General features: G+C 40.6%; 1 protein-coding gene across 1 annotated transcript in view; it reads right to left on the bottom strand.

The window, feature by feature from the left end:
* The window catches only part of LOC120529797 (hypoxanthine-guanine phosphoribosyltransferase-like), a 66,617-nt gene extending 60,353 nt beyond the window's left edge, over positions 1-6,264 (bottom strand). Inside the window, exon 1 of the mRNA XM_039753937.1 lies at positions 6,100-6,264. Coding sequence (XP_039609871.1) covers positions 6,100-6,150 — 51 coding nt within the window. The 5' untranslated portion in view covers positions 6,151-6,264. The remainder of the gene's footprint in view (positions 1-6,099) is intronic.
* Positions 6,265-14,459: the final 8,195 nt, after the last annotated feature.

The following is a 14,459-nucleotide window of genomic DNA, read 5'->3' as shown; positions in this document are numbered from 1 at the left end:
TATTTTGTCTCTGTTTGTGAGTGTGTGCGGGCGTGCTAAGGCTGGGAGCGTCCCTGGGATCCACTATAAAAATAAATAAATCACCGTCATCTTGACGGTGTGAATCTTAGCGGCACCAGACTGCTACAACATAGTCATTTAGGGGTAATATAGTTATTGCACATAAAGTGTTTTGGTATGGTTTCCACATTAAGCATCTATCATACAAGAAGTATAAAGGAGTTAATAAATGTCAGAAGCATATCAGGAAGCCAGATAAAGGTCAAGAGAACAACAAAGAACAAGAAGGTGCAGAGTGATGATTCAAAAAGTTGCCCAACTATTATGTACCCAGTAAGACGTGACATACACAGGAACTCAAGAAATATTGAAAAGTACTGTAAGGACCAAGAATAGAGTGAAATGAGACTTATTTTGGGAAATGTAAGCTGGTTAGACCCTCTGCTAGAAACATCTTGTGTCTTTAAACCAATTAGAATAAATATTCACATTCTGCAAGCCAACAAACCAATCAGAGTAAATGTCAGATAAATAGGTAAGTATTACTGCAGCACTGTTATATTGATTCAGTTATCGATAACTATAGCTCTGGGTCTGTACTTTGTGACCATTCCTGTGATGTAGTATAACCCTATTCAAGACGAGAAATAAAAGATGTAATGGACAAGCTTCCTCCTGCCTGATTCTTTGGGTTGCTTATTAATAGATGTTTAAGGTAACAATTTCATCCAGGCAATCCAACAGATGGTGCATCACAAACATTTGTAGTACATAATACTGGGAACACGAACTTGATCCATTCCAGAAAGCTGGTTGAGTTTCAAATTGAATTTCTCCATAAGAAATAACGTAAACAGGATTGACTTGTTCCAGACCTCCAAATAATTGCTTATTTACACCTATATACGCACATAATGCAAGAGTTGACACACGTGACCCACTTTCATGTTTCACAATTACTCCCTGTTATAACTCAATTGTAACATGTACGAGCTTTCTCTTTGCTTTGCTACTCTCACTGCTAACTTTTTTAAAGGCCAGGTAATTAATTTCAACAGGAAAAAAAAAAATAAAAAATTCAGAGGACACAGTTTCAGCATGTCTTTATAACAGGAGATCTACGGCGATACCGAGGCTGAGTCATAGGAATACACAGCATACATAGGCCTGCTTGGCTCTGTCTCGGCTCCTCATGGCCGCATCTTGATCTGAACAAGTTTTAGCAGGCTGCTTGTGTTCAGAGTTTTTGTTCGAGGTTGAAGGCCAAAATAACATTTAAAAAACTGTTCAAGTATGGAGAGATTTTTAAGTTCTGAGGTTCTACTGTAATCAGAATTGGGCGATATTAACTCCGCACTTTCTTCTTCCATTAGGAAGAAAGAAACGTTTAGCAAATAGTAACAAATCTTTAGCGTTTATTATTTCACAGAGTGTTTTATTTTTGGGTTTGGCTCCTTTAAAGCTTGTTTTGAGTTGTTGCAGGGCACATGGCTAACCTGCATACATAATTAGCCATGTGGTGCTGGTGCACAGGGATCATAGTAATTTATGCAGTGGCAGTACCAATAATACTGAAATTGTTTTGCTTATTTTTTTTTTTAAATACATGCAGGCTGGAATTCTGACAATGTTTCTCAACCTTTTGTGGCTTTGGGACCCATTTTTTACCTTTTTTTTATGTTCCACGTACAGCCATAGAAGAGCCATAAAGGTTGAAATGACTGCAAGTGAAAGAGACGACCGCAGTTAGGGGCCAAGAAAAAAAAATATTCTCATAACCCTGTCGAGTGATCTTACAGTAGGCATGTGTGCAAGTTCTGTGCATGGCTGCTACAACTCTGTGATGTCATACTGGCCTTGCAAAGCATCATGGGGTGCTAGGCAAATTAAAATAAATAAATAATAATAACACGGTGTATTCGCTGCGAAAAAGCCTTTGGCGAATTTTGCCAATCAACACTAGCAAAGATCTGATCACGTCCGAGGTCATACTTATGCAGAAACTGAGAAGATTCTGAAGAGCTCACACATTTTCTAGCACCACTAAAGCACAGAATCAACTGCTGGCACTCAGGAGTGAGCACTTTATGACCCTCAGTGGCATGAAATCATGGCCTGAAAGCAGACTGAGACTTATCAGGAAGGTCCTTTTGAGCTAGAAAGGGCTGCAAGCTGACACAGAACAGCTTTCTCAAGGATTTCAGAAGGAAAAGATAATTAGGAGATAGTGTAGGATGGAAATTGAGAGCAGAGGGTTCAAGATTGGTCTTTTGGAGCAGAGGTTGAATGATTGCATGTTTAAAGCAAGAAGGAACAGAATCTGTCATTAAAGAGTATAATTGACACAACCCACCGCCCAATTACTTCGAATACATCTTTAAAAAAAGTGAGCAGGCATCACATCAAGGGAGCAAGAAGTTGGCTTCATGTGAGAAATGAGGTAAGTCAAGCAGTTCAAGCTTGAGACTAACAGTATTGGGGTGCAGTCGTTAGGGTGGGTTACTCTCTGGCTACTCTGATTTTTCATCTAACATTCTAAATATGTTTCGGTGAGGTGACTTTAAATTGGCTCTGAATGGCTGAGAAGATCGATACCAGGAACTACATTAACTGAAGTTTGTTTTCCTCTCCTCCTGTAATCGGCCATGCCTCCATTGTAATATTAACTGGACTTTATATTATCACTAGATTGAAAATCAATGCGTTTCACATCATTTTGGTGCTTATTTATATAAATATCATCTGGTTTAATTACATACTATTAACGCATTATACTGTACTTGTAAAGATGTGTAAGGCTCCAAAGCATGCAAAAGCAGAGAAGAGTGCAATACAAAAATAAAAAGAAACAAATCAATGTGTCCAGGGTCGCTTCCTGCCTTATGACAGATGATGCCTTCAGAGGCTCAGGCTCATCGGAGTTCCAAATGCATTTAGTAGACTGGATAATCAAGCAATCAGTCTTTCTAAAAAGGACAAATCACATTCAAAATATGACAAGTACCAAAATCAACGCAGAAATGGTACAAAATTAACTCCACTCTTCACCCGATGGAGTTGGAGTGGTGGCTCTGAGGCTAGGGATCTGCACTGGCAAGCAAATCCCATAAATGTCAAAAGTGACTCCACTTTGTTAGGCCCTTGACAAAGGCCCTTAACCTGCAATTGCTCCGTCCTGGGTATGACGTTAATCTGCATCCAGCCTGCGGGTTAGTGGCAGAATTGGCACTCCAACCACCTTAATAAAACCTCACACTGGTTCTATTCCATCTGAACTAGTGTGGTGCTGAGGTGTCATCCACTGCATGGCTGCACTCGGGTCTTAATCTGGGATCCTGAGTTGGTTTGTCCTGTGGTGGGTGCAGCAATGCACTGTATCAGCGAGTGCTCCTAACCTCTCTCTCTTTGCCCAGGTTTCAAAGTAATGTTATGACTCCAACATAACAGCAAATATGATTGATTTAGGGTCTGTTTGAACTCCTATGCTTATCATATCTAACTCTCTATTTATGCTTTTCTCATAATGTACTTGTCACTCTTTTCAGTTCATCCAAAATCTTCTACCTAGGATTTGTTGCACTTTTATATATGCCTATTACTTTTATTAAGAGTGTAATTAAGTAACTTTCAATAGATAGATAGATAGATAAATAGAAAGAATAAGCGCTATATAAAGGATAGACAGATAGATATGAAAGGCACTATATAATAGATAGATAAACAGATAGCCACTATATAATAAACAGACAGACATAACAGGCAGGAAAAGCTACTCTATTAGATAAGACCGCTGAAGGGCACAATAGATAGATAGACAGACAGATTCTATTAGAACGATAGGAAAAGGCACAATATTAGATAGAATGTTGAATGGCACTATATTAGATAGATATAACAGACAGACAGATAGAAATAACAGACAGACAGAAAGACAGATAGGTAGAAATGTACTATATAACTGATATATAAAAGTGCAGGTTCTTAATTCGCAGATTCAGCATTCTGGATTTGATTCTCATGACCAAGCTGTGTTAGTGTGGAATTTGTTCATTGTCCCTGGGTTTGTGTTATCTTTTTTAACTGCCATATTTCCAAAAACATAGCGGTTAGGTTAGTTGCCAACTGTAAATTGGGCCTCAAATAACCTTGCATTAAACTGACAGACTGGCACCCTGGTCCGTTTCCTGCCTTGTGTTTGGTTTTGCTGTGGTAGGCTGGCCAAACGGAACTCTGAACTGCATTAGGCAAGTTCGAGAATAAGGATGGATAGATAGATAGATATTAAAGGCACTATGTAATATAGATAGATAGCTAGATAGATATGAAAGGCACTATATAAGAGATAGACAGACAGACTCACTCACTCAGAATGATAGGAAAAGGCACAATATTAGATAGAATGTTGAATGGCACTATATTAGATAGATATACTGTAACAGACAGACAGATAGATAGAAAAAACAGACAGGCAGAAAGACAGATAGGTAGAAATGTACTATATAACTGATATATAAAAGATAGCGCAGTGAATAGAGCAGGTTCTTCATTCGCAGATTCAGCATTCTGGATTTGATTCTCATGCCCAAGCTGTGTTAGTGAGGAATTTGTTCATTGTCCCTGGGTTTGTGTTATCTTTTTTAACTGCCATATTTCCAAAAACATAGCGGTTAGGTTAGTTGCCAACTGTAAATTGGGCCTCAAATAACCTTGCATTAAACTGACAGACTGGCACCCTGGTCTGTTTCCTGCCTTGTGTTTGGTTTTGCTGTGGTAGGCTGGCCAAACGGAACTCTAAACTGCATTAGGCAAGTTCGAGAATGAGGACGGATAGATATTAAAGGCACTATGTAATATAGATAGATATCTAGATAGATATGAAAGGCACTATATAATAGATAGATAAACAGATAGACACTATATAATAGACAGACAGAAATAACAGGCAGGAAAAGCCACTCTATTAGATAAGATTGTTGAAGGGTATGATAGATAGCTAGATATGAATGGCCCTGTATAATAGATAGACAGACAGACTCACTCACTCAGAATGATAGGAAAAGGCACAATATTAGATAGAATGTTGAATGGCACTATATTAGATAGATATAACAGACAGACAGATAGGTAGAAATGTACTATATAACGGATATATAAAAGATAGCGCAGTGAATAGAGCAGGTTATTCATTCGCAGATTCAGCATTCTGGATTTGATTATCATGCCCAAGCTGTGTTAGTGTGGAATTTGTTCACTGTCCCTGGGTTTGTGTTATCTTTTTTAACTGCCATATTTCCAAAAACATAGCGGTTAGGTTAGTTGCCAACTGTAAATTGGGCCAAGGTAGGTATGTGCCTCAAACAACCTTGCATTAAACTAGGCTGGCCAAACGGAACTCTGAACTGCATTAGGCAGGTTCGAGGATAAGGTTGGATAGATAGATAGATAGATAGATAGATAGATAGATAGATAATTTTTATCCATCTCAGTGTGTGTGTGTGTGTGTGTGTATAAAACTGATTGATAAAAGGAGGTGCAACAAATGCTGCAGTTTCTTCATGGATTCTGCATCCTGCATTTCATTATCACACCTGGACTATGTCTGTATGGAGTTTGCTTATTCTTCCTGGGTGAACCCGTTTTTGTCTCCCGTATTTCCAAAGACCTGCTGAGAAGGCTACTACAGCACTTATCTTGGCTCGTTTCCTTCCTTGTGACTGGTTCTATCGAGGTAGGTTGGTCTCCGGTGACACTGAATTTAATTTGAGAGGACTGAAACTGAAACGTAAGAAATAAACGGATATTTACACACTGTATACGGCCAGATATATATAGTAAGAGAAGTCAGTCACCGTACCCGTTCGGAGGTCTCGACTCGTTCGCCTCTGCGACACAAGGGGCTCAGTCGTTCGCTATTGGGCAGAGTGCCGCCTTCCTTGCCACAAAACCGAAGCAGTTTTTTTTTTTCCACATTATAAATGTATCGGCATTTCGCTCTATTAATGTGTTTAACCGCGCCGCATGATTCTAATAGCACTTCTCCCTGTCAATGGACATTTTTAAGTAAAGGTTTAGTCCAAACAAACAAACAAAGAAGTTTACCACAAAAGCGGCGCTCTCTTGTTTCTCCTCGATTTTGTTACAAGTTTCCATGCCTCGTTATGCCGGAGCCTCACAGGACCCTGCTGTTTAATAACACATTCAGCTACAGATTAAAAAAAAAAAAAGGCGCCGGCCGGTGAGCAACAGGCAGATTTTTACTTTCGCAAAGAAGGATGGGACACTCCGCCCACAGATCAGGTCACGTGTCACCAACCAGAGTTCGGCTCAGCGGCCTGGCCGGAGAGCGGCGGAAAATTAAAAAAGAAGATGAGCAGCACAGCGGAGCGAACTCCTTCTGTCACCATCAGAGGTCCAAGACGCCCAGCTCCAGCCAAGGTGGGTTAGGCGAGTCGCCTCGGGACACAAAAAGCTTTGAACTTTGATTTTAGGGTCAAGTTTCTTTGCTGCAAAGTCAATTAAGTGGTCCTGGATGAGGGGGTTAGGGAAATGAATGGATAGATCGATAGGAAAGACACTCTTAAATAATAGACGGATATATAGGAGATTCGCTCTACAACATAGGAAAGGCACTAATAGATATGTAAGGTAATGTGCAACAGATAGGCATGGAAGGCTCTGTGTAACTAATAGGTCTATAGATAATAAGAAAAGGTACTGTAAGATAGATAGATAGATAAAACATATGTATGAAAGGCAGTCTATAAAATATGAAAGGCATTATATAATAGATAGGAAAGGTTAAAGGCACTCTATAAAATATGAAAGGCATTATATAATAGATAAGAAAGGCTCAGTATAACTGATAGATACTGGTAGATGTGAAAGGAAGACACTAAATAATATATATATATATATATATATGAAAGGCACTCTATAACATATAAAAGGCACTATATAATAAATAGATAGGAAACACTATATGTAATTAATACATACAGTATAAAAAGCACTATATAATAGATAGCTAGATATGAAAAGTGCTATGTTATAAACAGATAAAAAGATTGATAAGAAAGGCACTCAACAACCAATAGATATATATAACTATGAAAGACGTAATGTCTTCTCTTTTCTATATGGACAAAGAAATGGAAGTCACAAGGACAGTTGTAAAATACTTTCATTAGTATTTAAAAAACGGGCAACAAAAACACCACCCACCTAATGGCATATCTAACCAAAACAACTAGTGGGGCAGACATCACCAACAGATGACAATCTATGTGTGTCACATCTATATAATAGATAGATAGGAAAGGCTCCGTATAACTAACAGATAGATAGAAAGGGAAGACAAAAATAACTAATATATATGAAAGGCACTATATAACATATAAAAGGCACTATATAATAGATACAAAGGAAAGGCTGAATGTAATTAATTGATACATACAGTACAAAAGGCACCATATAACAGATGTATATGAATAGTATTACATAATAGATAGACAGATATGAAAGGCACTATATAATCAATAGATAGGGAAGACACTAACTAATAGATATATTTGAAAGGCACTCTATAATATATGAAAGGCACAATGTAATAGGTAGGAAAGGCTGTATGTAATTAAATGATACAGTCCAAAAGGCACCATATAACAGATACATATGAAAAGTGTTATATGACAGATAGATAGATAGATAGAACTCTATTAATCTCAAGAGGGAAATGTACCTTTTAACAAAAGTTCAGCAATAAATAAATAAATAATATAACAAACCCACACCAGAATTACTAAATAGAATGAAAATGTCTAACTTGGGCAGGAAGACCACATCAACGAACAACCCGGATTATGGGAACTATAAGGTAAAGTAAATATTAAAAGATCCCTTTCACTTTTATTGGTTAATTTCTTGTGTAATTAAATATTTGAGGCCGGAGATCATTATCTCTGCGTTTGTTTGCTTTCCATAAAGTCAACTGTGCCACAGCGTTCAGTGCATCTTCCTGCTCTGATTGTGCGTTTTTCAATCCTGATGCTGCAGTCTATAATAACAAACACACCAGCATAGTCAGATGGACCTTGAACCTCTACAGTAACCTGTAAAGTACCAAATCTTCTATCTAGCTATCTGTCCTTCCATTTTACAAACCCGTTTACTCAGAGCAGGATCACAAAGTAGCCGGAGCGTATCTTAAAAAGCATCAGGTGCAGGGCAGGAACATTCCCTCAAATTAAAAAATACAAAATTTTCTGGAGTTATTTCTGTTTTTTTTAAATATAGCAAGCTGTTAATATTACTTAGATACATACAACTGTGCCTTTAAAAGCAGACCACGCTAAAGCAATTGCTGCCTGTCTCCACTGTCCCAAAGGTCACCCGTGTGTAATCAATCGTGCCCACTGTTCAGGGCAGCGCCATGGAGATTCTTCTCGGTCATCTGATCTTCACGTCTCTTTCAATATGGCTTTGTTCTTTGGCTTTGCCGGCTAAGGGCCCCGGCTGCTGCTCTCTGCCTCTTGTGGAAACATTTGGGACTTGAAGAGGGCCGAGTTTACAGAACATTCTGTCATTGTATTTTACAAAAGGTGGGCTGTTAAATATTATTAATCTTCCTTTCGGAACTCAGGGTGGCCTCTTCAGGTATGAGGAGCTGTGCTTTAATCCAGACACTGAGACAGTCATGCAGCACTTCTGGGCTTATAATAGAGAAACATGAAAACAGTGTACAGATGTGAAAGTCTGTTAGGAAGTACACTATGGTATATAAAATCACAAGCACAGCGATCCAGTCTCCACCATAATGCAAGATCTTGAAGGTGTCACATAACCTTCCAGTGCCAGTAATCGAAATATTGGACTATGGAAGCAAATACCAGCAATAGTACTGGGAAGTGCACTCTGGAAAAATAACAGGATCACAGATTGAATCCCTGCAGTATGAGTCCTTTCCCATTCCCTGACAGGGTCTTACTCAAATGTTCTCAACCTTGGCGATGTTAAATTGTTCCCTGATGTGCATCTGTCTGTTTTTGCCCTTTGGTGGGCTGCCATCCTGTCCAGGTGTTATTCCTGTCTTGTGCCCTCTGGTGCCTGGGAGAGGCTCCAGCTGCCCCATCACTCTGCTCAGGATAAAACGGGTCTAGAAAATGGATGGATGCATAATTCTGTAAAATAAATAAATAAATAAATTAATAAAAAAGGCTAATTTGATGTGTGCTGGTGGTAATTGATTTACATTGTGGAAGCTGGCCCGGACACAGACAGGCGGACACATTAATGTCACCCAACACACGTTTATTTACAAAGTCCATATTTACAAGTGCACAACAACCCCCAAAAGTCCTGGCCACAACACAGTGCCTCTTTCCTTCTTCAGGCCTCCTTCTTGCCTCCTCCACCAAGCTCTGTCCTTCTCCTCACCCGACTCCAGCCATCATATGGAGGGAGGCGGCCCCTTTTATAGCCACCCGGATGTGCTCCAAGTGTCTTCCAGTAACCTTCCTCTGACATGCCCCTGTGTGGCGGAAACACCGGTTGTGTACCTGGAAGCACTCCGGATGTCCCCGATCCTCTTCCCCCCGGCACTTCCGGTTGTGGCAGAAGTGCTGAGGTCCAGGGCTCTCTAGGCACAGGGGTACCCCCCTGGCGGTGACCACGGGCCCCTGCAGGGTAGAGCTTCAAAGCTCTGTACCCATGGCACCCAAAGGAACCAGGGTGGTCGCCCCCATGTGGTCTGAGGTGAGCATATGCCCTCTTCCGGTCTTCCTGGGCGTTCCGGCCGGATCGCCACCCCAGCCATCTCCAACACCATATAAACAAGATTTAGTAACAGCCTGTGATAAGTGGTCCGTGGTGCAGTACAGGTTTTAAATAAATAGTCAAGTCCTAAGAGCATGCAGGCTTAGAACGGATTCACAGTGGCCGATGACAAAGTTTGGCTCTTTTTTGTGCATTTTAATGACGTCGGAGCACTCTGACAGAGGAGAACTCAAGAAGATTAATTGTGCATGTGATCATGGATTATTAAGAGTTCAGGTTTCTGCCTTAACTGGTTTATTCAGCTTAATCTGGTTATGTGTGTTTGTTGTGACCACCAGGGGACACTGTAGAGCCCTAAACTCCCGACTCAAAGGCACAGACACAAGTTCCAATGTGAGCAAAGGATTTAATTGTGTGAAACTCTTAGACGCAAGTGTTTCCCACACCACAAACTATAACTCTTATCACTCAACAACTCTATCATCTCTTTTTCACTCCTCCAGGCAAGCTTTGTCTTCCTCCTCCCAACTCTGACTCCCCATGTTAAGGCAGGCTGCTCCTTTTTTGTGCATTTTAATGATGTTGGAGCATTCTGACAGATGAGAACTCAAGAAGATTAATTGTGCACGTGAATACGGATTATTAAGAGTTCAGGTTTCTGCCCTAACTGGTTTATTCAACTTAATGTGGTTATGTGTGTGTGTTGTGACCACCAGGGAGCACTGTAGCACCCTAAACTCCCAACTCAAAGGCACAGACACAAGTTCCAGTGTGAAAAAAGGATTTAATTGTGTGAAAGTCTTAGATGCAAGCGTTTCCCACACCACAAACTATAACTCTTATTTCTCAACAACTCTGTCATCTCTTCTCCACTCCTCCAGGCAAGCTTTGTCTTCCTCCTCCCAACTCAAGCTTCCCATGTTAAAGCAGGCTACTCCTTGTATGCAAAACCCGGGAGTACTTCTGGTGTTCCGAGAGTGTGGCTCAGGAATAATTCCGGGTGAGACTGAAGCCTGACAAAGTAGGGTTTGGGTTAAGGTTAGGATTTAGGGTTAGGGTTAAACAGGCAAAGCTGAGGGCTGGAAATGTAGTAGTTAGCCATGGAAAATGAGTGCGGCCAATGAGAAAAAGTTTGTGGGCACCTGATCATCACACTTATATGTGCTTATTGGACGCCCCTTTTCAAAACCATAGGCATTATATGGAGTTGACTAATGCTACAACAGCCTCCTCTCTTTATTCCGCAAGATTTTGGATTGTGTCTGTGTATGGGAATCTGTTCTCATTCAGCCAAAAGTGTGGCCAGAACTTCAAACAAGTCCTTGTTAGACATCTACCCTCCAACATAATGCAGCATACAGACTTCAACAAATTTTGGTTGATATATCATTTGCTGAAAGGGTAAATGTTTTCTTGATAGTAGTGTTGGATTGGTACTAAAATGTAAAATTTGGTATCACTACTATCTTTCACACCTCAGTACCAGTGATGATACCAAAGCAAATAACAATAGAAGAAGGCTTAGTGCACCCCACCACCCCCTGGCCTGGCATGGAATTACCTTCCCTTGATCCTTCCTACTCAGACGTGTGTGACTATTCATTAAAGTCAGATTTTAGCTACATTTTATATCGGTGGTCCTCAATTACAGACCTAGAGTTCCGCAGTGGCTGCAGGTTTTCAATTCAACCAGTTTCTTAATTCAAACCCATTTACTTACCACTAAAGCAATACATTTTTTGGCCTTAATTTTAGTTATCTTGCCTGTTACAATTCAAAGCTCTTAATTGCCTACTTTAGTTTTTAGCAGCTGCATTTAAGTTTGAATCGTTACCTGTTTTCTTAACTACACATTAGTTAATAATGAAATGCAGATCACCAATAAACCAGCAGCTCTCGAGATATTGTGCTTCCTTTTAAACCTGTGCGTATGCACCATGACGTATCTGTGTTATAAGAAATGTCTAGAAATAAATGAGAGGGGATTAGGAAGGAGCGTTAAGTTTAAATCATTTCTGGTCCACAAAACACATGATTAATGTCCTCACGGAAGGAAACTCTACAGTGCAATTAAAATTTCTCTTGGATGAAAGAACGCGCTAACAAGCCCAATAGTTCAATACCAAGTTTCATTACCAGCAAGGATGTTAATCTGCAAGCAGGTCTTTCAACTTGTAGGGAAAACTTGGGGGTTGGTGACGGCAGGATTGGTACTCCAGCCACCTTCCAAAAAAACCCTCACACTGTTCCAGTGTGGTAGTGAGGTGTCACCCGCTGCACCTGGCTCCCAATTCCAAGGGGTTCATTGCATGGTGGGTGCAACAACGGGCTATCAGCGCATGCTTCCAACTGTCTTCTAATTAGAAAACTAGTTGGAAGGAAACCACTAGGACCGTGACTGAGGACCCCTGGTTTGATGGCTCAGGTGATGGCAATTCTCCACCAATCCAAGGGGTGGCGCTGTGTGAAAATGCTCTCTCTTTTCCTCCCACTGACAGTTCTCTTCCAACGATGTCACTTTTTGGTGCCTGCCCACTTGGACCCGCCTCTTCCTGCCCGGTAGCCATATGACCCGAAGAACCGCCATCTTGTGCAGTCTGAATAGGACTCTGGTCTTAGAAGACTCGATTTTTGCGCATTCACCCTGTTTATTTTGCTATAACCTATTTTCAGTTATAAGGGGTTTGCCCCAGCACTCTCATTGTCTCCTTTGGTCTTATTACCGTGGACAATTTTGGGTTTTTGATTTTGACTTGACGACAGTGCTTCATTGACTTCCCAATTACGTTTCTTTGCTTGTTTTTGTGACTCCCATCACTTCTTCATGGTTCTTAATCTCTGTATAACCTTCTATATAAAAGCGGTCGGGATTGTCTTTCCATCCCGTTAGTGTATACGCAGGCGCGGAGTTTCACACACTCCCTGTCCATTTTGCAATGCACGATGGGATTTGTAGTTTCGTTTGTCCAGGTAACAGATGATTTTCTACTCCAGACTGTGCGATATCTTCTTCTTCTTTCTTACTATATAAAAGCGGTCGGGATTGTCCTTCCGCCCCGTGAGTGGAAAGCGTAACGGTATTCTGCTTATTACAGACTTACAACTTGCAGCTTGCGGTACGAAGAGACATGAGGTGAGCAGAGTTCTGGTGCTCCCGTCGTTCCCTTGCTTTTGTGCGCGATGCGCTGGAAAAATAGACAAAATTATGTCTCTGGAAATAATTAATGATGATGGAGTACAAATGCCTCACCGCGTAGTAAATATCAGGGGGGTTCAAAAGAGCGACCTCAATATAGAAAAAAAGTTTAAATTTCATCACAAAAATAACAGAAACTACGAGTATTAAAGTAATAACACTCAAATGCAATATAACCAAATTAATGAGTTTGTATAAAATATCAAATTGATCTACATATTGAATTGCCTTAAGAAGTGGTCAACTTAAAATTCGGTCGCCTTAAAAGGCAGGTCAGCCTAGTATACAAAAATCCAACGTCTGTCTGTCTGTCTTTGTCTGTATTCCTGTCCGATTTTCACGAGAGAAATACTTAACAGATTTAGATCGGGTTGTTTTCTATAATTTGCTTGAACATTCTGGTTGATTTTTAAACTTCTCTCTTTGCACTATATACTACGTGACACACAAAAATAACCGGATTCTTGATGAATTACAGCATTATAAACACTGTGACCTTCTCTGTACTCGCCCTCCCGATCTCTACACCGCTCCATATGTATCTTCCATGGATTGAAGCAGCGTTGGAAGTCTTCTTGCTTGGGACTGTTCAACAGGCTTTCTGCCTTCACTTCATCCATCGAAGAAAAATGCATTCTCTTCAGGTTACTTTTGAGTTTCGGGAACAAGTAAAAATCACAGGGAGCTAAATCGGGTGAATAGGGCAGATGATCGAGGACAAGAATGTTTTTTGTTGGTCAAAAACTGCTTTACGGAGAAAGCATTGTGCACGGAAGCATTGTTTTGGTGAAGCATCCACCCACCTCGACCTGGGCGTTGAACGTCTTCCACATTTTCTTGTCCTTCCTTGAAACGTTTGTGCCCCTCAAAAACTTGGGTGTGACCGTACATTGTTTTTATCATTTCATAAGTTTCCGTTTTGATTCAATTTCGCGAGAAATTTGATGTTGATTTGCTGTTCGATTTTTTCACCCGACATTATTGCAGCAACTCATGTAGCGATTGTTGTGGAAATACTGAGTAGGCTATTCACAGGATATATGTAGCTGGTCGGCGGTTTGAGAGGGCGTGTAGGAGGGTATGATATAGTTCTATGATTCACGTTCGGCCGACCTCCAGATGTTTTTCCAGGAAAGCCCCTAGCCCAGTCCTGTTATTTTTGTGTCTCACCTCATATCACAGTTTGCTTGCGGTACTGATTTACTGATTTGCGGTACTGAGACGCAGTGAGTTGTGGGGGGAGGGCCCTCCTCACTCATGCGCCAACTTTGGTGCGTAACCTTAACTCTGTTTAGTTAGCAGATGAGAGAACTATTTAACAGATTTAGATTGGTTTTTTTTTTTAGAATTTGCTTGAACATTCCGGTTGATTTTGCGACTTCTCTCATTGTGCTGTGTATCATAGTTTACTTGCAGTACCGATTTTTTTGCGTGAATACGAGAGAGACACAGTGAGCTGCGGGAGGGGGGCCCTCCTCACTCACACACCAGC

The sequence above is a fragment of the Polypterus senegalus genome, chromosome 5 (assembly GCF_016835505.1).
Source record: "Polypterus senegalus isolate Bchr_013 chromosome 5, ASM1683550v1, whole genome shotgun sequence".
In the NCBI taxonomy this organism is placed as follows: Eukaryota; Metazoa; Chordata; class Cladistia; order Polypteriformes; family Polypteridae; genus Polypterus; species Polypterus senegalus.
Note: the sequence above shows the minus strand (reverse complement) of the source record. Positions and strands in the feature narration are given on the sequence as shown.